We start from the raw sequence: 26,607 nt of genomic DNA on the forward strand, positions 1-26,607 counted from the left end.
GTTTAGGAGAGGTTGATGGCGGGCGGCGGTGCTCACGTGTCTTGTGAGTCCCGTGGCGCGGCGGTGTGTGAGCCCCGTACTGACCCGCTCCGGCACCCCCTCACACTCCTCCTAACCCCTCTCACAACACTACCACCATATCTTCGCAAATGAGTAAGTTACAACCGAGGTCTTGGGGTGCTTGTGGGCGTGTGTGGAGGGCGTGGGCGGCGGTGAAGAAGGCGTGGAGGAGGTGGGCAGCGTGTGTGTATGAGAGAGTAATGGCGCCTCCACGACGCCTCTTATAAGACTTGTTTTGGTCTCTGGGTCCTCCAGACTGTGGTGTCTAGCTCGCCCTCTGCTTGTCCTGGCTGCTCTATTGCTCTAGAGGGGTAATCTAGAGTTGCAAATGTACGTTTGACTAATAGAGTTTTAGGTTTAAGCCAAGTGAGAAACGGATGAGGAAGCCATCGATTTTGATGAGTTGTGGGGAGCGTTGGGCCATGGGGGAGCCATTTTTGTCATCTATGGCCTCCTACTGGCCCTATTTTAGTGACTTTCTTGTTGGAAATAGTGTATATGTACGTGGATTTTTTATATATTCGTTTAGGTTTTGTTTCTACGTGTATTTGTATGGCTATTGTGGTAGCCATTTTGGAAGTGAAGTTCCTCCCATAATGCAATACATTGAGTGGAGTACATATACGAGACTTAAGTATTTTGTATGAAATTCTTCGTCGGAGATTATATAAAAGCACGTGGTGTGGGTTGTAAATAGTGAAAGTGTTTTATTTGAATTTGGTTATTTGGAGGCGAAATGGGTCTTGAGTGAAGTGGAAATGCAATGGGGTAATATATGGTAGTCTGCAGGCGGACCCCCCCTATTAACCCCATATTAAACTGGCGTATTCCCATATATTCGTATGGCCCCCATGGTCCTTGGCACTAGTGTTTAATTCATTGTATTCACTACACAGTTTCCTCCCCTCCCCCCCTCCCTGCTTGAGCCTAGACCGGGCTTCGGGGAACTTCCTCTCTCAGGCCCATCCACTTGGGCTGGACGGTAGAGCGACGGTCTCGCTTTATGCGGGTCTGCGTTCAATTCCCGACCTTCTAATTAGTTGGGCACCATTCTTCCCCTCTTGTCTTATACCAAATCCTTATCCTAATCCCTTCCGAGTGCTATGTAGTCGTAATGACACTTTCCCCCGAGTTCCCTTTCCTCTCTCCAGGTATACATTATTTTGATAATTACTTTCCTATTCATTGTATTCTTAATTTGTCAGTTATCAATGGCTTGTTATACACTTCAAATTTGAAGTGTATAACAAATTGATCCTAATAGAGTGCTTTAAAGGGATATGCATATAAGGGCATATTGAAGAACACCATTACTAATACAATATGATAAATTATAAACAATTATATAAATTGATAATAATAATAAATTATATTTATAATAAATTATAAATATAATTTTTATAAATATAAATTTTATAAATAAAATAGGAGTGCTAGGTACAGGACACGTCAAGCCTGGTATTCCTGTAAAACTAACTACAAAGGGTGAAGTATTGTCAGTAGACCAGGCTTCATCAGAACTTGTTGTGGTTGGGTACGTGTGGTACGAATTCCAATACCTCGCCGTGCATGTGTGGCAATCTGAACATCAGAATCCTCACTCCTCCTCACTTTCAAATTCATCATCATATTTCCATTTTGATGAATTCAGTATCTAAATCACGGTCACTATCAGCAGTTTCTATATGAGATAAATCAAATACTGCTTGACATTTTGAGGGTGAGAGTCACACCGTACTGTACTTTTGGTGAACACTACTTAGCTTCTCTCTCTGAAGTGTTTCTTTTGCTGATTTCTTCCTGGAATGGTTCTGTTCGTGATCACTATCCATTTTGGAGTAAATGCAGATAGTTTTTAAAGCTGCACTAAGAAATATAGCCAAGGAAAATAGCCAGAATGTTTACGTTTGGGACGCGAGGGGAAGCAGGACCGGTCATTAGGGTGGTACGAAAACATTGGGCCTACTGCGTGGGTGCCACATGGCCCATCACGGAAAATGGGAAGACATTGGCGCTAAGTTTAAAACCAGTCTCCCCAAAATAGGATAAAAACCTGAATTTTAGCAAATATATTATTTTTTTACGCACCGATGCGTCATTCCCGCACATTCATCTACAGTACTAAGTTTTTTACCCAATACTGCGTCATGTTCATGCGAAAGTGTTAAAATATTCATAACTACAGTATATACAGTGTACTGTTTATATTGTACACTAATAAATATATAAATGGTGATGCTATTTGTTACATGACTGTTACCAAGAGGTGTCTGGTGTAATTTCATAGGTGTATGGGTGTGGGGATATGGTGCATCCATCTATAGGCCTAGCTGTTGTTGTTGTAGATTCAGCTCTTCAAAACAAAAAGTTCAAAATAGTACGTGTTATGGCGAGCCCGTAGTGGACTCGCCTGGCACAGGAGCGGGAATAGGCCTAGCCTTTTTAGTGTCCAAATGCATATTTAACACACACTTTCACATTTACTTAAAATATATTATTGAAAGGATTTTTGTTTTTTCCAGAGTGATATGACTTTCGTGAGGAAGCACCCTATGTATCAGATGAGTGGCTATTTGATATAAAATTAAATGGCTTTATTCAACTGCTGGTTTACCAGTGAAAAGAAAATGTTCAGTACAGTAGGCTATATTGGTTATTTAGGACGATGCTAATATTCAAGTGATGGCCTGTATACTGTAAATAATTTTGTGTACTTTATCTTACTATTGTACATAATTAGTCTATACGTTACAGGTATAGTCACACTTCAACAATAAAAGGAATTGTCAATTTCTTCAATGGTTTTCTTACTCATAATCATTGTTGTAGCTCTCATATTCTTAAATGGCAGTGTTTATCAGGGGGGTTTAAAAAGGCTGTAGTTAATAAATTAACTATTTCACAAAACTGGAGGTATTACACCATAAAATGCATGGTCTGCTCTCATGGTGGTGGTATTTGATAATGGGTAAAGGAATTTTATTGGGTGGGATTGTTGTTGGTTAGTGCTGGATCTGGTTGTCTATTCAGTTGGTTGGTTTCATATTTGTGGGTTATGCAGGCATCAGTCTGGAGGAATAAGATACTGACAGTTTGATGTAGATATTAGAAGAGTTCTTTCTGTAAAATTAAATTAACTTGCCATTACTAAATATACAATTGTTCTAGATTTATTACAATACTGTACCTGAATAGGTTGTACTCGGTGCTAAGCAAGACATAAAATGCTCTGAAAATTTTTATTCTTGAATGTTGAAATGAAGTTAAACTGCTTTTCAATTAATATAATACATTGGTAAATGTATGAAAAGTACAGAGGCCTTACTAATCAAGGTTCAGATATAAGTAAACCCCCGGACCTGGTGGTGATCCCAAACCAAGACAAACGACACTTAGCTGCAGTTTTTGCCCCTGCCCATCCTGGAATGGGACCACATATTACATTTGAAAATGAATGTGAAAAATTATTCATATTGAAGAATTATAGACCCAAATAGTGACTAGTGATTGTGAATTGGTCATATTCACTCACCACAGCCAAAGTAAACTACAATACTCTATATAACATAATTAGTCAAGATCAGTTTTGTTTTGGAAGCATTTTGGCTGTAGACCAGTGTAGTTAGTATCTTTTAAAAAACTAAAAGAATGCTGTACAGTACTAGGTTTTGCTAGAAGAGCTTTCTAATTTTGATGATATACTGTAATAGGTATACAATAAATTAATACATCCCATGCTTCAATATTGCATATTTTTATTTTTATACACAAAGGGCTTTGATAATTGAGGTGTTTAGCATAAAGCATAAAAAACTCCATATCTACTAGTCTATTTTAAAATTTTACATTCATTCTACATTTTAATCTTCCATAAAGTTGTTAAACTTTTTATGTACAATACTGTAGTCCCAAAAATACTGCACTCGAGAGATCGTACCTCAAAGGCAAACATTGTGTATATTTAATCCATTGGCTGCAAAGCTCAATATTTGCTGCCTAACACAATTTTCCCTTGTATTCAAAAAGTAACATGTCTACTGAAGGTAAAGGAAAATGCCTGGGACAGGAAGCCTGTTTTAAATTTGCCGAGATGCCCCCTAGAGCAAGTGCTCTATTGACCGTCTCCAAGATGCAACAATTGCCTAACTCCTAGATATGTATTTACTGCTAGATGAACCAAGGCAATCTTAGGAAACTAAGACAAAGGGTGACTGCTGCACTACAAAACTGTTGTGTGTTATTGTCTGCTGCAACAGAAGACAGTTGTTTCAACCATGACAATTTAAATTAAATGACCTAAATGACCCAGGGAGCCGAGCAGACAGCACGCTGGACTTGTGATCCTGTGGTCCCGGGTTCGATCTCGGGCACCGGCGAGAAACAATGGGCAGTTTCTTTCACTCTATGCCCCTGTTGCCTAGCAGTAAAATAGGTACCTGGGTGTTAGTCAGCTGTCACGAGCTGCTTCCTGGGGGTGGAGGCCTTGTCGAGGACCGGGCCGCGGGGACACTAAAAAAAAAAAAAAGCCCCGAAGTCATCTCAAGATAACCTCAAGAAGATCGTATGTGCTGCCATCTGGCAGCAGCAGTCCAAAATATCATCTTTCAGAGTGGAAATGTTAAAAGTTTAGCTCCATGAGGGTCGGTACTAGATACTAGCTAGTACTTGTTTCTGATACATCAGAAGTACTGGTAAATGATTAATTAAATGGAAAACTTGCAGGATTGCCTGGACAAACTTGAGGGAATGGTTCAATAAGTGACTACTAGAGTTAACTCAAGTAGGTGCAAATAATGATGCTGGGATACTGAGATTGGACATATTGGATATCTTTATTTTTTTAATCCCTACAACAGAGGGCAATATTACAATAATGTATAGGCACTGATTTTGGCATATGAATTTTTCTTGGCAAGTGTGACTGCAACAGTAGCTATGAAGATAAAAGTATTACCAAATCAAATGGCACAATCTTGAACAAGTGTCTTGTAATTGTCTGCAGTATTTAAACCTTGGAAAATTTTGCAACTATAAATAATGGAAATAACATCTCATTGAGGATTTTAGTGTGTGCCTGGTAATAATCAATCTTAACATTGCGTTCCCGGCAGTTAGGGGTAAAACAATGCCCTTGAGCTCCTGGCATTTTTGGCGAGTGAGCGGCAACACAGAAAAGTGTTGAGTGTTCTGTGTGAACACTCTTTTTGAGTGTTCTGACCTTAAAGAATGAAATCTGACCGTAAAAGAGTGAGCACTTTTTTCAGTGTTCTGATTTTAATTTTGGATGTACGTGTTTCATTTTGGTATCAATGTGTTCGCAATAGAATTTTCTAGAGGAACGTATGTATAAAATGTCACTCAAGCATGCGTTAGACTGGCACCAAATAAAAAAAACGTCGAACCGCTTGCCGTGAACGCCAAACAGCGATGAAATGTTTCTACTCTTTTTCAGGTTTGTCAAGTTCAGACTCGTTAGGTGCCCGGGTGCCATCTGGCCTATTGGGGAGAACAGGAATTTCATGGCGCGCATTTTGAAAGTATCTCCAAGTCGATCGGATAAAAAATGAATTTTATAGAAATATTTTATTGTTGGACTCGAGCGAGTCAAATGCTTGGACTCGAGAGAAAAATTGGTAATGAGCTCAAGCGCCACGAGAGTGCGAAAGTGTTAAGAGTTTGATAGTTGTAAGTTTGGCATAGATATTTATACCAACAGGCTAGGTGGTTTTAGTAGCTAAGGACCGTAATATATGTACAGAAATGATTTATGTAAGGTATGTGATGCATATTTTTTGCTGCATGCTCTAGCCTTGGTTGCTTTGGCAGTACTGTACTGAGGTTCTGAAAGCCAGAAGTGTAGATGATTTTTTTCAAGATAGTCTGTTTACTGGAGTTCTGAGGGATACGATCCCTGTGTACCTCGTTAACATCCTATAAACAAAAATTGAAATTTTTTTTTAACCAAGAAAATTATTATACAGAATCTGTCGATCCATCTGGAAACTCATTTGATGTGATTCATTCTACCTTGATCCACTATTATATATTTAGTTAAAATAGAGTACAGTATGTGGAGATGTGGGAGGAGTATTCATGCATGTTACACACTGCTCTATTAATATTATTTTGTGTATTTTTCCAGAGTCTGAAATGACAGATGACCTTGATGTTGATGCCATGTTAGAGGCTCCATTCAAAAAGGAGGTAAGTGATGAGAATGAATGAGTGTTCTCTCTTTTCAGGTAATGTTACTGTGGATAGAGTGATTGAAATTGAATTTATGTATGATATGCTATGCTTATACAAGTTTCTTAATGTTCAATTGTATTTACATTTTAAAATGTGTTAAAAGTATAATATGGTTCATCATAAATTGTGTGTGATTTACTGACAACTAAGATTTATACACAGTGCTTGTTTTTTGCAGAAAGTGTTTGAAGCCATTCTCCATATTGTGTAATTTTATGTGATACTGTACAGGTGTATTCTTAATATATAGAACATGATCATAATGAATATGTGGGTGAATGCAGTATGCAAATTAGTTAAATGGAAGCATCAGGATGGTTGTGTGTGTGTTGGTATATATATAATCTTGCAGCCTTGTTGAAGAATTTTAAGTTCTGTTTTGTAAAATGTTATAGTAGCGTATTTAGTAACATTAAGTTCAGGCATTGTTTGAATTTATTTCTAAGCATCATTAACTGTTTGGTAAAATGATTGATATTCCAGTAAATAAATTGAATAGATGCTTTCATCAAGGCTGTAAGTTGGTGAGAGTGAATCTGCCGTGTGCCTCGCTGATCTTCTCTCCCCGTTCTCTGTTGTTTTAGATAACCTATTCAGTCACTGTCTCCCACCCTCCATGATAAAACGGTCGTGAGCTCGAATACTGTGCTCCCACCACCGCCAGGTACTGGTAGTCATAAGTTATACCTCTTGTTGATGAAAAGACACAATGACGTGTCATGTAAACTGTTCCCTAATTGGGCAAAATGCATCGAGAACATATAAATGCCAAAGCTTGTATGATCTAACTTTGTTCTTTGCGGCAAACTGTTTTGCTGCGAGGAACCAAGTGAAGACGTGAAGTGTTAGCTTATATTGTCTCGATTTTTGTTTTGCCTGGTTATGGGCGGTTATACCTCTGTAAGTCATTGCTAGTATTCTCATTAAAAGTTTCACCTTACCTATGGTCTTGCTCAGAGTAGTAGTTTGTAGCAAATATTGTTTTCAATCAAAATAAATTTAATACATGTATCTCAGTTATTAGTAAGATATTGAGTGTTTCAAACCTAGATCAGCTATAGTGGTAGAGTTATCAGCAGTTCCTGAACTAAATATATAATATATATATGGAGCAAAATGATTATCCTGGATTTCAATTTTTTTTGTTGTAAGTCAGTAATTTTCAAGTATAGGGCATAATAGTTAAGTACAGGAAGACAATGTAGCAAGTCTTATGAAGTTACCAGGATATCTTGTTCCTGTCTTTTCTTAGATATGCAGATATCAAGTTGTAAGATGGTCATGATATCTTTGAAAAAATGTTTTCTTGAATGAGAAAACCCTGTCAAGGATTTAAAGGACACTTTCATAGGCTTGCTGTGTTATCTTTGTTATTGGCTTTTTTTATTGTTTTTTTTTTCGTGCTTAATATTTTGGAGGAATTTTTTGAAATTGTTTAAAAGTTTAATTTCCTAAATAAAAAAGTTAAGAAATAACTTGTGAATTGCTGAAGTTTGCAAGCAAATGAAGAAATAGTAGTGAACACTGCTGTGCTAACAGAAAGGTACCCAAAGTGAAGAAAAAAAAAAGTGGTTATTGGTGAAGCTTCAGTGTGTCGTGGTGGCCTGGTACTGACAACTTGGTATCTCCACTCAGATGCTGGCGCTGGCAAGCTCACAACACCGAGGGATCTCGCTCGTTACTCACTCCACTCAACACCCACCACCTTAAATTGACCACAATATTTGTTGTTTATGTGTCATGAGGACAGTCAGTAAAACAGGTATAACCTTGAAGAAAATGTTAAGTTATGCTGTGGTCAGTCTGATCTTATATTCCACTTTTTTTTTATTATTAATTTTCCTCTTGTGCTGTGACTGGTGCATGTGTTGTATATTGATGCAATATAACTTCACGTGGCGTCAAGGCTCCAGTCTAAAGTTTGCGTTTTGCAGGCGGCCGTGCCTTGGTTGGACCCTACGGCTAGAGAGACATCAGGTACTAGCGGGCTGGAGGATACTGCATTATGTTTACTATGTTGGTGCACAGAGCTAGAAGGTGCACTGGTGTGAAATTTTTTTATGGGTGCACTTCATGTAGTGTATCCTTGTGGTTTTGACAGTGACCCCAACATGTTTAGTGTTGTTGGCATCGGAAGTATGCGTGATGATTATCCGAGTGTCTGTGTGGTCTATTAGCGAGTCATTTCTGGCTGTCATCCCAAACAGATGGAAGTGTTGTATGATTGTGATTTTGTGAAAGATTTTATAGTGCAGACTTTGCTGAGAAACTCTTGGACTTGCTTCTGTAAATGTTCATTACATACCATTACAGGAGTTTCCTACAAGGTATTACGTGTAGCTTTTTAACCCGTGTCTGAAGTCAAGTCTATATAACCAGGTTTTGATACTTGGTGGGAGAATGTAATGATAGGCTTGTTAACTATGTAGAGAACTAATGCGTGGCTGTTGTTTTCTTCTCCCCACCCTTGCCCTTCTCCCACCACCCACCTGTGGCTGGTGCTGCCGTTACACCGTCTCTTGTGCTCCCGTAGGACGGAGGATCCTCATCAGTAGACGCCAAGCCCAAGGAAAATGGACACACATCCTCAAAAGACAAGTAAGATGGTCAAGGGATCTGCTTAGTATAAAACATACTGCATGAGTGGTGCATTGTTTTAGTGTAATTGTACAATGTAATTACAATTCTGTACTCCATAATTAAATGTTTATGTTCATTGACAATGTTTCTCTTTCCAGAAAAGACAAGGATCGGGACAAAGATAGTCATAGGGATAGGGAAAAAGATAGAGATAAGAAAGACAGAGATAGGGATAGAGATCGGGACAGAGTTAAAGACAAAGATAAGGACAGAGATAGGGACAAAGATAGAGATAGGGACAAGGACAGAGGAGATAGGGATAAAGACAAGGACAGAGACAGGGACAAAGACAGGGATAGACGAAGAAGATCACGCAGCAAGTCACGTGATAAAGACCGCAGAAGGAAAACAAAGAGCAAGTCTCGTGACAGGGAAAAGAGGAGAAAGTCTCGCTCACGTTCCAGGGACAAGGATCGCAGGAAAAAGTCGCGTTCTCGATCTCGTGACAGGCGTCGTAAATCACGATCCAGGGATCGTAGACGCAGTAAGAGTCGTAGCCGTGATCACAGGAGGAGAAGCCGTAGTCGGGATCGGGATCGAAGACGGAGTCGTAGCAGGGAGCACAGACGTTCCAGATCAAGGAGTAAAACGCCTAAAACGTGAGTTTTTCTTTTAGGATTGTTAGATTTTTTTTCACCCTTTCCTTCAGAGTTTCCCCTCGACATGGCCTGCCTTGGCTGAAGAGCACAGTTGTATTAAAAAAAAAATTGGCAAAAATTTTTGTCAAGCATCTGTTTCTTGCAAATGCCTCGGTTTTGATTTGAAACTTTAAATGCAAGCAAAAATGAAGCATATGAAGCAAAAAATGGTATGAAAGATTGGAGCCAGGGCATTTTATTTTTTAAGAATATTCATATTTACCTTCTATTGGAACAGTTGAAGCATTTAGTTACATAGTTGCACAGTATTCATATTAAACATTCAAGTTCTTTAGCCTCCTCGTTTTATCACCCAGACTTAAACTCCTGTACATTGTTGTTTTACTGTAGTGTAGTCATTTCCTCTTGTACTGCATACTATAACTAGCATATAAATTGCATACACATTTGACTTCAATGTAGAATAATTTGACTTTCATTTTCTCACACCTGCAGACTTTATAAAACTTCAGTCTCGTATGTATCTCTAATCCCCTCATTAAACCCATCTTTTCATTTGAATTTTAGTGTATAATAAGCTAACATAAAAATTGTTTCTTTCAGAGAATTGACAGTAGAAGAGAGAGATGCTCGGACAGTGTTCTGCATGCAGCTATCTTCTCGTATCCGGTCACGTGATCTGGAGGACTTTTTCTCAGTTGTAGGGAAAGTAAATGATGTTCGTATTATCACAGACACAAAGACACGCAGATCAAAAGGAATTGCCTATGTTGAGTTTTGTGAAGTAGAATCCGTACCATTGGTAAGTATACGTCAAGTTTGTTTAGTGCAAATGAATATAATATGTATTGGAGGTTTTTTGAGCCACAGGTGCCATACTTGAACTGTAGGAAATTCTGAAGTTTTGTAGATTCCCAGGGTGCTTTTGGATTGAATCGTAGAGTATAGTATTTAATTAAATCTGGCTTGAAGGACTTTGGAGAGATTCTTCTGGCAAGTTTCCATTCATTATCTTGGATGTTTTGTTTTTGTGGATCTAATTATTCCTCTTTATATTGATAAAATGCATTCCCTGATTACAGGAAAAAAACTGGCATAGTTTGTCCGTGATGAAGTGGGGGAACTGGCAATTTATGGGTATTGACTGAGCAGTCGCCCCCCAGCTGCCGTCTGCTCCAGTCTCGCTGGGGGGGGGGCGGGAGTTGCCATGAAGATATTTTTACCGATTTATTTCAATATGTCTGATTTTGTTTTCAGTAATATTATTCAACAGTGTGTAATTTTATTAATTTATGTGTGGAACATTGCTATACTCAAAAATATGGTGTGCGCATATTAGTGACATGATTGATAGAACAAGAAAACAGTGCTTTTGCTGTTGTTGCAGTGCATATACACTAGATACACAACTATCTACACATTTGTGCACTGTATTGGTCTGGTTGGGCCAAACACAGCACAACGTCAACATGCTAGTCGGCTAATGATGCCATCTGACTCGACATAATGCTTTGAATATAACATGCCTATTGCAAACTAGGCACAATGTTGGTATTATTATCAGCATCCTTATTACTAAATTATGAATGAAGCATTTTGCACAAGTTTATTTTCTATTGGCACATGAGGTTGTTTCATGATGTGTAGATGCACCAAACAGCAGTGGTGTGCATCATGCTGTAAATATCATAAACAGCATTGTGTTCGTGGATATCTCAACATTGCTCATAGTCGTTATCACAGTCATGATCATCTGTGACACTATTAACACTTTCGCTCACCCAGCGCGCCACCCCTCGACAGGGCGATATGGGCCCCAGCGTGTCACGGAAGCGCGCGTTAATTCCGAAAAGTGTATACTCTCTTCAACTTTGTCACCTCAATTCTCCTTCTACGAGAATAAATTTGGTATCATTGTGTTCGCAATAAAATTCTCTACAACACTAAATGCATATAAACTCCAAAAGCCCGGCTAATTACCCGCAGCAAACAGAGAAAGTGCGAACGAGTTACCCGGGAGCGCGCAAACGGGATAAAATGTTTTCACTATTTTCACTCTGGTCACCTCAATTTTTGTCCTAGGTCTTTCATTTTGGTCTCAATGGGTTCGTAATAAAATTCTCTAGAGGAACATTAGCATATAAAAAAAAACACCTGGTCACGCTCCAACCGCCGACGAGTTGAAGACGGGCCACGCGTTAGCCGTGAGTGAGCGCTCAGAGGCCTTCCTACTACACTCCCAATTCCCACCCTTTTCAAGCCTTTTTCTTTCGCAATTTTCTTCCTGGAAGGGCCTTGTTCATGATTACTATCCATCGTGGAGTAAGCGTAGATAGTTTCTAAAGCCGCAGTAAGAAATATAGCCACGGAAAATAGCCGAAATGTTCACACGTTTGAGATGCGAGGGGAGACGACATTGGTCACAACAGTGGAGCAAAGACAATGGGCCCACGGCGTGTGCCAAGCCGCCTGAGGGCCACGAGGCTCAACAAAGGAAATGGGAAGACATCGGCGCACATTTTAAAACCAGTCCCCAAAACATCGGATACAAACCTGATTTTTGGCGAATTTTTAAAGTGGATGACGCAATGCTGCGTCATCCCCGGCATTACCGCCAGTAAACGGATGACGCAATGCTGCGTCATCCCCGAGCGAAAGTGTTAATGCAAAATTAATGGTCTACTTGCATATTTTGTCACCTTTAAGTGATGCTGTGGACACAAGCTGAATAGCGATGCTGTTAGCTCATGCTGCATTTGCCACCCTTGGGTGCGCACTTAGTACTGAGGCCGTCACACCCAAGAACAGTGTCCACATTTTTGTTTATCTCCAAAATGGCTTCTGTTTACTGGAGGCCTGAGAAAGCTGATGAGAGCCCCATGTATCGACAGGATTTTTAAATAATACAATTTTCAAGCCTTGCAATACTCTGATCATCCCTGTATGACTTGCACAGTGGATGGGTTAATACTCTGGCAGGTTGCCCACCACTGCACACTTCACTCTGTGGCTGCTACCCACATATACCCATACCAAAGCCAATATTCTTTATTTAGACACTTTCCTCCCGAGCAAACTTTGCTCTAGCTATTGTGCTTGGCAAACCTTTTCAGTATAAACCAGTTCCATCTACATTGTGTACTTGAAAGTCGTTTTGGTTTCCGCAATAAAATTATTCAGACTTAAATGGCTCTACAGTCCCAGTTCACACTCAGGGCTTCACCCAAGACCCCTCACTGGCATGAATGGCAATCCTTGATAAAGCCCTGTAATGGCCATACTTGTCTACTGGTACTCTGTTTTGCTTGCTTCCCACTGGCATACCAGCAGTGTGTGCAGCTTAGTAAATCTCTTAATCTTATGCAAGTTGACATATTTTCCAGTCCTAGCTTTAGCTTGAATTCCTGTTAGTATCAAAAAGTGTTGATACATATCCCTATCAAGGTAAGGTAAGGTTTCCCATATTTATATGCCAAGCTGATGACAGTACGGTTACTCCATTTTTAATACAAATTCCACTTTTTGGTGAATAGTTAGTATCAATTCCTTACTTTCTCCAACAGCTTCACTACTTGATGCTAGACATCTTGCCTAATCAATAATACCCTTGACTGAAAAAAGATGAACAGGAAGTGCAGTTGGCCACCTAAATATAACATTCATGTGAAAAAAACACTGTATATTGCACACAGTATTGTAAACAAATGTTAAATTATTTATACGTTTTTAATGTTTAAACATAGGAGTATAAGCAGTATTTTTAGTAAACTGTATTAGTGTATGTCATCAACGCTAATCTGAAAATGCTTTGAACACAAAAAAATAACCGGTTGGTTTGTCTAAAAAATTAATGAATGTTCAGTGCATTGGATGTTGCACAGTTTGCAATGGAACAAAAACTTTCAGTTCAACTGGAATTTTGGAGGAATGAATTCCATTCTAATAAGAGTATGTGTGTGGTATTTACTCCTACAGTGGACTCCACTCTGATCAGACAGTATCAGGAAGCCAAAAGCAATGGGAGGAACTGGTTTCAGTAGAATTATTTTTTGTTCAGATGCAATGGGAAAATAATAAGGGATTTTATCACGATGGATGACAGTTTCTATTTTCCTAATCGAAAGCATGGTATAAAAAATAAAAATAAAGCTTGGTATAAAAATAAAATAACTAGAAACTTTAGGTCTAACAATTCTAGCTGCATTGGGGAAGTTTGCATTCAAATTTATTAGATAACATACACTACAGTAAACATACACTACAGTAAACCGCTTGTGTAGAGTTGAATTTTTTTTACTATCGGTGCTTATTTTAGAGGCTTCAAGTATATTATTGTACTTGCTGTATAAATTACTGTGCTGGGCATTTAAAAAAAAAGAAAGAAAAACCAATTAAAAATTGCTATGATTGGTATAGGCTTTTTAGTTTAATATTCTTTACACCAGGCACATCAAACATGTGGCCCTTTGCAAGCACGCCTGCAGTCCGCACAAAGAATACTGTAATTTGGTCATTTAATGGCCAAAATTGCCGTTAAAATTAATAAATTTTTTATTAAATGACTTCAATTGGTTGTTGTGTGTGGGGCCTCTCAACATTAACACAAATGTGGCCATATGGCCCTCAGGGAACCCTCAGTTTGACATGCCTGTTTTACACAACTATATTTTTGTGCTTATTGTTATCAAGTGCAGTTTAATATTTTGGGTCATGTAAGGTAATTTATATACCAATTACTATAATAGGTTTGCATTATTCTGTATTAAGGTCAGATTGCTGTGGAAAACATTTTAACATTTTTGCAGTCAATTCTGGAAGGATAAGGACTGGGGTGGGGGGGGGGTTGGCTTTTTTCCCCTTAGATCAGGGCTGTCCAAATACCTGCCTGTGAATGGTTGACCTTGGACAAATTTTAATACCTGAAATACATGAAAAAAATAGATTTTTATGTAATTTTTACTCAGATTTTATCATGACACTTTGTGTGTATACACTCTTGGTCCTTAAGTTGCATTGTAATGTATTGACATTCATTTATTTACCAGTTACTAGTACAAGAATATTGTTTGCTGCCGCTAATGCGTGCATTGTCTTCATACGCAGGAATCTCAAATAAGGGAGTACTGCACGTTTTATACGCAGAAGGATGTAATTGAATCCTGTTTATTTCGGTGATTATGGTCCTGATCAAAGCGGTGTATATTTTTCATCCACTCAAAAAAGCTAGATGTGGGCTGCCAAAAAAATGTCTAGAAATTTTGGCCCCAGCTGATAAGAAATTGGACAGCCTTGCCTTAGGTAATCCCTTGGATCCCTAACCTTTCCAAAACTGTTACATTTATATTTATCTTTAAGATGCTTACTGGCAATGGTGCTGCTCAGTTTCTAACTACTAGATATGAATGAGGTTTCATAAATTTACAAGAGGTTTGCTTGTGGCACTGTATTTTTATATAGAAGTTTATCTTTTAGAGAAAGTTTATTTCAATAAATTTGATGTAAATGGTGAATGCCTGCATCACTTGTCGTGTGATTGCCTGGCGCCTTCTTTTGATAATTTATTTACTTCTGGTGAGATTGTAGATATATACAGAATAATTTGTTTAAATTGTAAAGTTAGGCATTTTGTGAAGTGTGTGGGGAGAGAATTTCATTCTTCAATGACTGCTTGAAGAATGAATGAAATAGGTGTTGATTTGTTTGGTTAACCTTTTTGTGTTTGAAGTCATTTTAAATAAGTGTTAATATTTTGTTTAATGCACAGGCTTTGGGACTGTCAGGTCAGAAGATACTCGGTGTGCCGATTGTATGCCAGCCAACGCAAGCCGAGAAAAATCGCGCTGCCTCAACAGCAGCGGTACAAGACCAGAAAGCTGCTACAGGTCCAATGAGACTTTATGTGGGGTCTTTGCATTTCAACATTACTGAGGACATGCTAAGGGGCATATTTGAACCTTTTGGAAAAATTGACCACATTCAACTCATAATGGACTCTGAGACTGGAAGATCAAAAGGTTATGGATTCATTACAGTAAGTAGAACATTAGTTATAAACTTATTGCATAGTTAAAACTAAAACAGACGATCTTCTCAAAAAAAAAAATTTTTATGCAAAAAATGTAGTTAAAGATTTTTTGGTGGGAAATTCCTACTCCATATTTATAAAAATATAAATATCGAGTTTGCGTTAGACTGGTGAGGAGTAAGATGTTGCCAGGGTGGTGAATTCTGGAGGGCGAGTCTTGCAATTTGTGCTGTTAAAGCAGTGACAGCAAGAATGACTGCCACCTCTACTTTGATATGTATTATATCATAATACCATGATACATGTATTGTACCTCTACAACAGAAACAATGAGTATAGGTACTTTAGTGTAGTATCAAATGCATTCTAGTTATTCAGTGGTATGTCGTCAAGATTTAGCTTCATTACACAAAGAAATCACAATAGTGTGATATATATCAAGTGAACGGAGAAACTGCGTGAGCCTCGTGAGGGCAAGTTGAACTTCAGCTTCCAGTTCTTTTACCATGTTGTGGCACAGTCGACTAAGGGATGTCTGGGATCATCCTGGACATAGGTTCGAACCCTCATCACGGCCCTTGTGGGTTTGTTCATTAAGTTTCACGTTCAAATAAAAATTATCCTCAAATAATTTTGCTGAACATGAGAAAATCAGTAGGAGCCATGAGGAGGGTTTGAACGTGCACATTGGGTACTCCCAAGCATACGCCCTTAACCACTAGGCCACGATATGCAAAAAGTAATGCAACTTGGTATTGAACTAAATCCTCTGGGGGGGTTCTCAGGGTTTCATGCATTACCTGCGTACACTGGCTGTGGTATAGGAGTTCCCCCCCCCCCCCCCCCCTCCCCAATGCTTCTCTTCAGATACACAAAGAAATCATATAATGTGACGTATCAACGATTAAACTCTTTTGTTCACTACACATTATTTCTACATCATATTGGTATAGACAGTACAAAGCCTCACAAGGGAGGCAGAGCTTTCAGAACCCTTAAATCTCTGCTTTACAGTTTAGTGCTTCGTAAATAATATAGTAATTACCATTACCATATTAAAGGTTCCACACTTAGTGCTTTGCTTTCAATATTAAATAATTACATGATCATTGCCTTCCTTGGTGGTATAGATTAGTCATTTACACACTGGGACATCTTTTAAATTGTTTGTTCATAAATAGGCAAGTAATGTAGAAATATATTTAGTTTTGTAAATTCTGCAGCATCCTCCACACTGCATTGATTAATTTTGTTATACTACACGAGCTTCTAGACCTTAAATTTCCAAATAATTTGTTTACAAATATTAATGTTTTAAGCCTATGAAAAGTCTATGAAAAAGTAAACATAGGTATTCGGGCATCTAATGATGATACACAAACAAAATTCAAATACCTTGTTAAGGTACTTGATCTTTACATACTAAATATGTATCTAACCATAAATTATTTGCCCAGTATAGAAAGGTTTATAAAACCTATACAAAATCTTTATTTCCTTGTACACACAACATGGGTTATCTATTTTCTTCTTCGCAAATTGCACGCAATATTGAGTATACACTTTTATTATATTCTTGATCATATTTATGAACATTTTAGTAAAAAACCTAACCCTTTATACATAGGATTGCAAACAGAAAATGAGGATAAATTTCATGCATTGCAGAGTCCACGGCTGGGAGGAGTGGTTCACTAAGAAAACGGATCCTATCCTCGGAATGCAAAAGTGTAAAATGTTCACTATTTTTTTTTTTACCAAGTTTCAGCACATCATTGGATACCGTGATCTCTTGTTATTTTGATCATTTGGTACATCCGATGTCTGAATAACGAAGTTAAAATTTTAACAATTGAATGAAAGATAACAAGATAATTTTTGTAAGATACTAAATGTACCTGCATTGGGATTTTAATTGGAATGTGCTAATATGTAGGATACCAGTGAGATTTTTATGTTGGAATAAATGTCTGAGAGATTCAGCAGGGAAGCAAAGATTTCATGGATAATGGGGGTTCTGTGGTTATTAGGTTTGGAGGGCTGCAAATATCTATCTGGATAACCAGAAATGGAGGTTCTGTTGTATATCAAGACCACAAAATGCCACGAACTTCAAATATACTCCAATTACACGTGTAAACGTGAAAGGCATCTTTCAAGACTGTTGGCATTACAGACAAAATGCAGAGAAGTTTACCACAAAGCTTGGTACTTGGACCACTTCTTTTTTGGATTGATTTAAATGACCTGCCAGATGAGGTCCGATCGTACCTGTCGGTGTGTTGATTGCATAATGGTACAGTATGACCTGAACAAGCTGCTGGAGTGTGAAGTATATAGTTCATACTAAGCATGAGGCTGGAGGTTATTGCTGAGCATTAATCCAAAGGCCAGTATATGTAGTAAGGTTTGGCTGAGGAGGTTAGGGCAGTATAGTTATGAAGATGCTATAGGCACACACAAACCAAATATCAGCTGTATATCCATGACTCAAATATAAGGATGACATCAAAGTCCTGACCAAGGAGTCCTTCAAAATAATATATCCAGCATGGCACCCACATCTGGTAAAATACAAAAAAAAAAAATTGAAAAGGGCCAAAGATTTGCCTCAAGTCAAGTACTCTAGATGAATGAAGACAAAGTGAACTAAAACTAACACTGATAAGACAATTAGTGGTATGATCTTAAGAAAATATATTGGTGGGAACTGTCATGGGTAGTGTCTAGTCCAAGTTATGGACCACATAATGAGGGGGCACAGTGAAAATGGGGAAACATCCAGAGGAACGTAGTTATTTTTATGCATTGTGAATAGTAAGATGTGGAATGAGCTTTTTCTAGTGGTAGAAGCAGGCACTATTCACAGGTATGTACAATAAAGGCCAGGCAGGCTCTAGAGCCATTTCTCACCTCATGTAAACACATCTATATCTACTTGGTTACCTTGTTGGTTCCGAGGATCAACGTCCCCTCGGCCCCGTCTGACCAGACCTCGTGGTTAGTCCTGGCTTGGGCAAATGGGCTGTTGGATGCAGCTGCATCCACTTACCCATGTGGTCCATACATCACAGCCTGATGTATGGATCACAGCCCGGTTGATCAGGTAGTGTTTTGTCAAAGGAATGAAATGGAATTTTGGTTTGTCAGTTGAAAGTAGTGCATCAGTCTGTTTGTTGTCTTTTCTGCAGTCTGTTCAGGTTGACTGGTAGCATTATGCTGTCCTCTTCAGTTTAGTATCTTCTTCAAACATTGACATATGATTATATTTCCTCTTGTGAAGTCATTTACATTAACCAGGAATTGTAGTGTTCCAATTACCAAGCCTGGTGTTCATTCTCCATCCTGACCTCTCACAACCACGCTCCATTCCAGATGTTCCTTAGTTCAGTCCATTGTCTTTCCAGTTACCCTAGCCTGCTTTTCTAACTCAACTTGAAATAATTTTTTCCATCTAATTAGATTGGGCTGACTATATGGGGCAGTGTTCTCATGGAGGGCTGTGTAGCTTCAAACCCCTCTCAACAACTACCACCGCTTGTTTTTGTAGTCATTTAATTCATCCATTGCACTGTGTACAACTTGATTCGGACATTTTCCTTACCATTTCTGCTGCTATCCTCCGTTAACACCAGTTGATGTATTTTTGCAAGTGCTCAATGTCTCATTTCTGGCTAGGACCACCTGTGGAAGTTGAGGTACGATTAGTACGACAATGAGGTACGATCTGCCATGGTGACTTAATGCTTACTGAGATGGCTAATTGGCTCGCATAGGTCCTGGGCAGCACCATGACATCTATGGAGACCTATTGGCACCATGGGCATCATCGGTGCAAAACATCAAATCATTGTCTGGACGAATACAGCAATTGACTAGTAAGTCGCTGCGTGATGATGGTAGCATTTTAATTGAATCTCCATGCTGCTGCTATTGCTTCCACCAAGGTATTTTAGAATCATATGCGCAACATCGATGTTTAAACAATTCCACAAAATCTAATTATCACGTGCTAATAACTATTGATCTATGTATGAAATTGACAGATTTAGATCTTATTATTAGTTCATTTCATGGTGAGTTATCTTGCTAAAACTGAAACTATGGCCAAATTTTTTTAAACAAAAAACTTTAAAGTTTTTGTATGCAAGGAGTTAGGGTTAGTTTAGTGTACATATATCTTTACTCATATATACTGGTACTAGTATGCTGAAAACGCTATACATATCAAGTGAAATATTGTAAATGCATGTACACTTCAATATGTACAGTTTGCTTTTGTTTGTGGGTGGGTGTACTCACCTAGTTGTGCTTGCAGGGGTTGAGCTCTAGCTCTGGCTCTTTGGTCCCACCTCTCAGCTGTTTATCAACTGGTGTACAGATTTCTGATCCTACTGGTCTCTATCATATCTACATTTGAAAGTGTATATGGAGTCTGCCTGATGTGTGTGTTTGTGTGTATTTACTGTATCATATTCTGCCTCTTTCCTCCACTTATTAATAATTTGTATCTGTCTACTTGGTGGCTTAAATGTTGGGAAGCTTCGTGCTCAAAGAATCGTTTCCTATAAGTTGCATTAAATATTTTGGGTATAGTTATGTTAGTCTTCTTGATTTAAATGTTCAGCTACTTACTTACTTCTCCATTGTTAGTCTCTTTTTAACTAAAATAATGGCACTTGATCCTACATTTTTTCTTTTTATATTAACCAAATTGGACTTTGCTCATTCTCTTATTACTTTTATAGCTTGAAGATAGAATTTGATGCAGCCAAATTGGTGCAATGTTGTTTGAGAATCAGAGAAGCATGTGCAGTATGGAGGTATCGCAGAGAGATGGAATGCATAACTGTAAGATTGAGGAGAGTGTATCGAGATAGTTTGGACATTAGGAATGAATGAATAATGGTTGGGTGGTTAAGTGTGCTTGGGAAATTGAGGGTAGGATGAGGTGAATGCCAGAAAGATAATCAAGAAGAATTTTTTTGGGGGGGGGGGGATCAACTTAGACGGTGGGTGCAAAAAGAAGAGTTTTGGATGGGTAGAATTTAAAATGGGTCAGTAATTCATTGTTTAATAAATAAATCGTCCTGTTATTTTGGAGACATAATTACGTGATTTTAAAATTACAGTATTGTATTTATATTTTTGGCAAGTTTGATGAACATACACTTTATTTTCAGTTCCACAATTCCGATGATGCGAAAAAGGCCTTGGAGCAGTTGAATGGCTTTGAACTAGCTGGGAGGCCTATGAAAGTAAACCATGTCACAGAACGCTCTGAAACACAGCAGGGAACATCACTTCTTGATTCAGATGAAATGGAGAGAGCAGGCATTGATTTAGGTAAGTAAAGATCCTGTATATAATAAGATCCTTATAATAAAAAAAAATCCCATACAATAACTTTGCATTAGTGTTTAAGATCTATACCTCTTTCATGAAGTTTTTTATTTATCTGGTTGCATATAATAAATATGCTTAACACAATATTGCCTGGGACAAGCTATGTATATATATATATATATATATTGAATATTTTTATAAAATCTAGTAAATCAAACTTTACTCGACAGGTGCAACAGGGCGCCTTCAGTTGATGGCCAAGTTAGCAGAGGGAACTGGTCTTCAGCTTCCTGCAGCAGCTGCCAATGCTTTACACATGCCTGCGCAACCACAGCAACAGCCAGCACCGCCCATTGCTACTCAGTGTTTCCTTCTCTCCAATATGTTTGATCCTTCAACGTTAGTAGCACCCACTTGTTTTGTGATGCATAACTGTTTGACATAAAGCGTACGTTGGCTTACAAGTATCTTCGTGAAGGATTTAACGATTTTGTTGCCATCAGCTGGTGTACAAAACTTATTATTTTAGCTCTGCATGTGCTAGAAAAATTGTGCAACAATCTCAAATATTCCAGCTTCATTGTTGTATACAGCATGGTTTGGCTGTGTGGTTAAGTTCAGTTTTGACATTTTACTCCTTTCGAGCCAACTGATGCATATGGATTTTAAAAACATTTAATGCACCATTTGTTTGTTGTTGGTATATTTATAAAGTTATAAAAGCTAGAAGTATAATGATATCACAACTACAATGTCCCCCACACACCCTTTACACCATTTCTATATCTCCCCTAAACACACCCACCCCATGTCCACTATTTGTGCATGCATGCCTCTCCCCCATGTCCACTGCACACACACACACACACACACACACACACACACACACCCACCCACCCCATCATCTCCCCCTCACACCCCTCCCAATCATATCCCTACACACACTCCCTCCCCCATCTTGTCCTATCCCCCACATCCTGTCATTTCTCTCCTCTCACACCACCCCCATCATCTTGTCCTCATCTTGTGTTGGGGGGAGGGGGTCCCATTCCTGTTTCCATCACTGCAAAGTTGCACCCAAAATTCAAATCAGTCATCTGAGTATGTTTTACCTGTCAGTATTTGAAACAAATATTTAAAATGCTAAAGTCTACAGTCACAGAGCATCATATTTCACATCACTGACTTCTTGAAGTATGGGATCATAGGGCCGACATCTCTTCAAGGGAATATCGGCCACTATGAACCTTCTTCAAGCGGGGCATGGGGCTTGACCCTCACAAGAGTTTGGCCTCCAATTATGGCAGTACACCTACCCACACAAACAGGCAGACACTATCTATTGCATATGAACAATTGTAATTATACCTGAAAAATCTTTTGGTTCAACCATCCACCTGCATGTTGAAAGTGTGATATTACCTGGTAATATTTTATTTTGGGTTGCTTACATTCTTTTGATATAGTGGACAATTTGCAGCTATTCCTTCAGAACTTCCTTTAATTCCAGGACCACTTGCTCCTTTGTCAATAGGAGTGTGGCATCCTTTGCGACAGGTTTATTCAGCGTGGATCACCTGTATTTCTGCCCATGTATTGACATCCTGAGTGATACCGTATCAATGAGTTTTAATCTTTTGTGACATGTCTAATGTAATTGCTTGTAAATAATCACTGACATTGTAACCACATCTTATTTCAGGGAATCTAATCCTAATTGGGCAGATGAAATTAGAGATGATGTTTTAGAAGAATGTAACAAACATGGCGGCGTTCTGCATATATTTGTGGATAGACAGTCTGCTCAGGGTAATGTCTACGTCAAATGTCCCACCATAGCAACCGCTGCGGCCTCTGTTAACGCCCTGCACGGACGATGGTTTGCCGGTAAGTGTGCACGTAAAGTTGCAGTTTTATTTATTTTTAGCTATACAGTAGTGTTTTGGATTTACAAAGTAATCTTAATTATGCAGTTTATATTAACATCATGCAAAAATTAATTTGTAACCTTAATGTCTGTCTGTTTTTCCTTTAGGTAAAATGATAACTGCAGCATATGTTCCTGTTATGAGTTACCATTCCCTGTTCCCCGAGGCGATGACTGCATCACAGTTGGTGTTTCCACGATGAGCCAGTAGCTGCAGTACACTGAATTGCATTTCTTTATTTTGTTATTGCACCATCATTATGGTGATGACTATTTTCATCTCATGTTTTCCTGGGATTTTTATGGTACCTGTAATAGTGATGCAAGGATTTGTTTTCATTACTGTCATGATGTATTCCGACCAGGTTATTTAGTATTTTCTCATGCTGGTCAGTTTTGCACTAAAAGAACTAGTTCTGTGTGATTAGTTATCGGGAGGAAGTTAAAAGAGTGGGAACATGGCAAATTGGATTAGGCATAAATTAAAAAAATAATTTATGCAAAATTTAGGAAAATTGGCATTGTATTTATGTATACCTACGTAAGTTTAAAACTAAATTCAGTTTTACTGAAGAGCTTATTCACACAGTTTTGAGTGTTTATTTTCCCTAATTAAAATGAGAAAGGTACTGATAACGAAAGATACAAATATTAGGGAGCAAAAATAAAATAATTTTATTTATTTTTTTTTTTTTTTTGAAGTTTTTGCTTTTTGTTGATCAGCAAGCATTAAGAAAACTGGTGTTACAGTATTTAGATCACGTTAAAAAGTTCCAGATTATGTATTGGCCAACATTATTAAATGTTGACAATTGAAGAAAAGATTTGACCAATGACGAGAGCTTTTTAACTGCTGGAAATTCTTCAAATGTTGACTTAAGTCATTAGTTAATACAGTATATTGCTATTTTTTCAAGTGAAATTAATGTACAATGTTGATAGAGAATTTATATGAACCATACTGCACAGTTTGATTTCAAATGACCTGTGTGTGGATGGAGTGTATATATATATGTATAGATGGGTATATATGAATCCCTTCATTTGAGTCATTTTGTGCTTGTATAAATAAACTACAGTTTTACTCTTTTTATTTTTCTTATACTTCATACCACTGAATTAAAAATGTCTTGTAATACATTGTCAAATTTATAAAATTAAGTTAATGACCAAATTTTTTTTTAGTCATAGAGATAATGGGGGGAGTATGAGAGCAAGTTTGCCGTGTGGGGTCAAAAAGGGAGTTTAATAGAGCTGCTATAAAGAAAAATTTTTTGGAACAAATCTTTGCTTCAGGTTTGGAAATTGAGTGGATAGAAAACAGTGGAGAACTAAACTTTACAGTACAGTACTGTATTTTTTGTGACATGGAGTACAATGTGAGGGCTGGCTCTTGTATTGTGTTGAGCAAGGGAGGCATGTCAAACTGCGGAGTGAACGTGTTACATTGTCAAACTTGATAGGTATGTATTTTATCCTCTTCTAAAATTGATTATGTATCCCCTTATTGCCAAATGTTAAAAAAACAACTTTTTTTTCCCATTAGGAATTTATTATCTTAATGACTCAACTTATTGACTCAAAACAATTATTTAAATGGTGATATCTTTAGTACTTTTTTATTGATTTGAAATGCGAAGAACATTTGTCGGAATACTAAGCCAAGTGGCCTCGAGAACAACGGGCTATCGATTCAAACTATAAAGACAGTACAGTATACCAAATAATTTTTTTTTAATTATTTTCCTTTGCACACAGGCATGTGGAATAAATGAAATGAAGAGGTAATATGCACTACAAAAAATAAACACTTAAATCATAATGACTACCAACTAAAGTGAATTTCCAAGAAACTTTTAAAAAGCATGATTTATATTGTTTTATAATTTATACTATATGCACAAGGTCATGTTTTGTTGGGGTTAGAAATCAAAATATTTTGCAATTGCAAAACTGGACTGGTAAAATGATAGTCCGATCCCAATTTGCCCCCCCGAGAGCCAGGTGATACTGTACTGCCGTTGATAATCCCAGAAACTGTCTGCTAATTTGTATCATAGTGGACCCTGATCCAAATCACTGATCTGATTTATTAAGAATTTTCCCATAAAATTATTTTTACATTAATTTAAGTCTACATCTTCATAGAATTAAAATTACACTGATAAATTTCAACTTGATCTTGGAGTTATCTTGATCACTGAAGGACTCTTATTCTGTACATTAACAGTAACTTGACTATAAATGACTACAAATGCGTGGCAAATTGTTTCAACTACCATCTGCTGAAACGTAAGTGGTTGAATGCCTTTGGCTTTTTAAGATCTTGCCAAATAAATATCTATTTTGACCAGTCTTATTTTTCATTGGCCTCTGATGATCAGTTCTTTGCCCCACCTAAAGTACAAAAATATTTCTAAAAACTGTGTATTTTCACTGTTGGAAACGATTGTTATTTTTCCATTTGTTCAGTAACTTCCTCCACATCACCATTAATTCCCTGAATAATCCCATCTTCAATTGTTATACCATAACTTGGGGTCCAATTGCCTTCAGGTTGATTGGTGCTGCACATGTTCACTAACATTGTGTAGAGTTGCTGAAAGAAAACCAGTTGAACAGAAGAGGATGGGTAAGGGAGAAATTAAGAGAAGCTATGAATAGGTTAAAAATAAGACTTGTAGCTTAGATGGGATAACTGCATTTGTTGAGATGGAGATTAATGTTGAAGGTGCCTGCCAGTTTGACAAAGATTATTGTAGTATCTATGTATAGGAGAGAGGGTAATAGGAAGTATTAATAGTACTTGTGCAATTACTATAGTAATTGTAATAGTGCAATTGAAAACATACGAGATAAGGTAGGATATGAGGAGCGACACATCAGATTTTTTACTATTCAAAAAGTTAGAAAGGTTTTAGCAATGGAAAAAGTTGTATGCTATCCTTACGGATTTGGATGAAGCATGTTAGATTGATTGAGAAGCATTGTGAAAGATTTATGAACGGCACTGAAATCTCTCGATGCCTAATATTGTAATATTGCTCAATGTAAAGAGTAGGGGAGGTATTATTTTTTTGGAGAGACAGAAGTGGGTTAGGGAGGTAAAGTAAACATCAGTGAATTGTGATGTTGGTAACAATTTATCCCATGTCAGCAGATGCTACAGGTTGATAACGAGGCTCTTGGAGAACCTTGTGCTGTGATCACCTCATAATGGGGAGCTTTCAGAAGGAAGTAAAGGAGTGTGGGGGAATATGGAGGACCTCGCAGAATTTTGAGAAGACTGCACACATGTTATGATATTGAAACAGACTGGTCCTGAATTACATTCCCTTTTAAAGTATCAGAAAAAATAGTACTGTATAACATTTGGAGATGGTAAACTCTGTAAACGAGTATGTGTGTAATTACCCAAGTGTAGTTACAGGATGAGAGCTACGCTCGTGGTGTCCCATCTTCCCAGCACTTTGTCGTGTGTGTGTGTGAGCAAGTTATGACTCAAACTTGACAGTGCTGCAGTAGTTATGGGGATGAGAAAGAAGAACTGGTGAACGTCATCTTGTACAATATTGCTAAAAACATTGATAACACCTTTAATAAGAGATCTGTTCAAAAGATAGGGAAGAGGGAAATGGAAATACTGTACTCTAATCCACATGACTAACGATAAATGGCAAATACCGAGATGGGAAATGTTAATTAATGGGAGCAGCAAGTGGATCTTGCAGGGCTCAGTCCCTGAGGCCTCTGATGTTACA

At 37.9% G+C, this 26,607-nt stretch overlaps 1 protein-coding gene across 6 annotated transcripts; it reads left to right on the forward strand.

The window, feature by feature from the left end:
* On the forward strand, positions 1-25,199 carry Caper (RNA-binding protein 39-like protein Caper). Of its 6 annotated transcripts, XM_045758481.2 has the most exons (12): positions 55-153; positions 6,203-6,264; positions 6,894-6,973; positions 7,945-8,286; positions 8,843-8,907; positions 9,048-9,548; positions 10,152-10,350; positions 15,313-15,579; positions 20,757-20,919; positions 21,150-21,318; positions 22,622-22,806; positions 22,955-25,199. In XM_045758481.2, the coding sequence occupies exons 4-12, from the start codon at positions 8,050-8,052 to the stop codon at positions 23,047-23,049; spliced, it is 1,881 nt and encodes a 626-aa protein (XP_045614437.2). In that variant the 5' UTR covers positions 55-153; positions 6,203-6,264; positions 6,894-6,973; positions 7,945-8,049; the 3' UTR covers positions 23,050-25,199. The 6 variants fall into 6 exon arrangements, with proteins under 6 accessions (XP_045614439.2, XP_069163035.1, XP_045614437.2 ...); XM_045758483.2 differs by lacking the exons at positions 6,894-6,973; positions 7,945-8,286 and having other exon boundaries at positions 1-153; XM_069306934.1 differs by lacking the exons at positions 6,894-6,973; positions 7,945-8,286 and having other exon boundaries at positions 5-153; positions 2,583-6,264.
* The last annotated feature ends 1,408 nt before the right edge of the window (positions 25,200-26,607 follow it).

The sequence above is a fragment of the Procambarus clarkii genome, chromosome 59 (assembly GCF_040958095.1).
Source record: "Procambarus clarkii isolate CNS0578487 chromosome 59, FALCON_Pclarkii_2.0, whole genome shotgun sequence".
In the NCBI taxonomy this organism is placed as follows: Eukaryota; Metazoa; Arthropoda; class Malacostraca; order Decapoda; family Cambaridae; genus Procambarus; species Procambarus clarkii.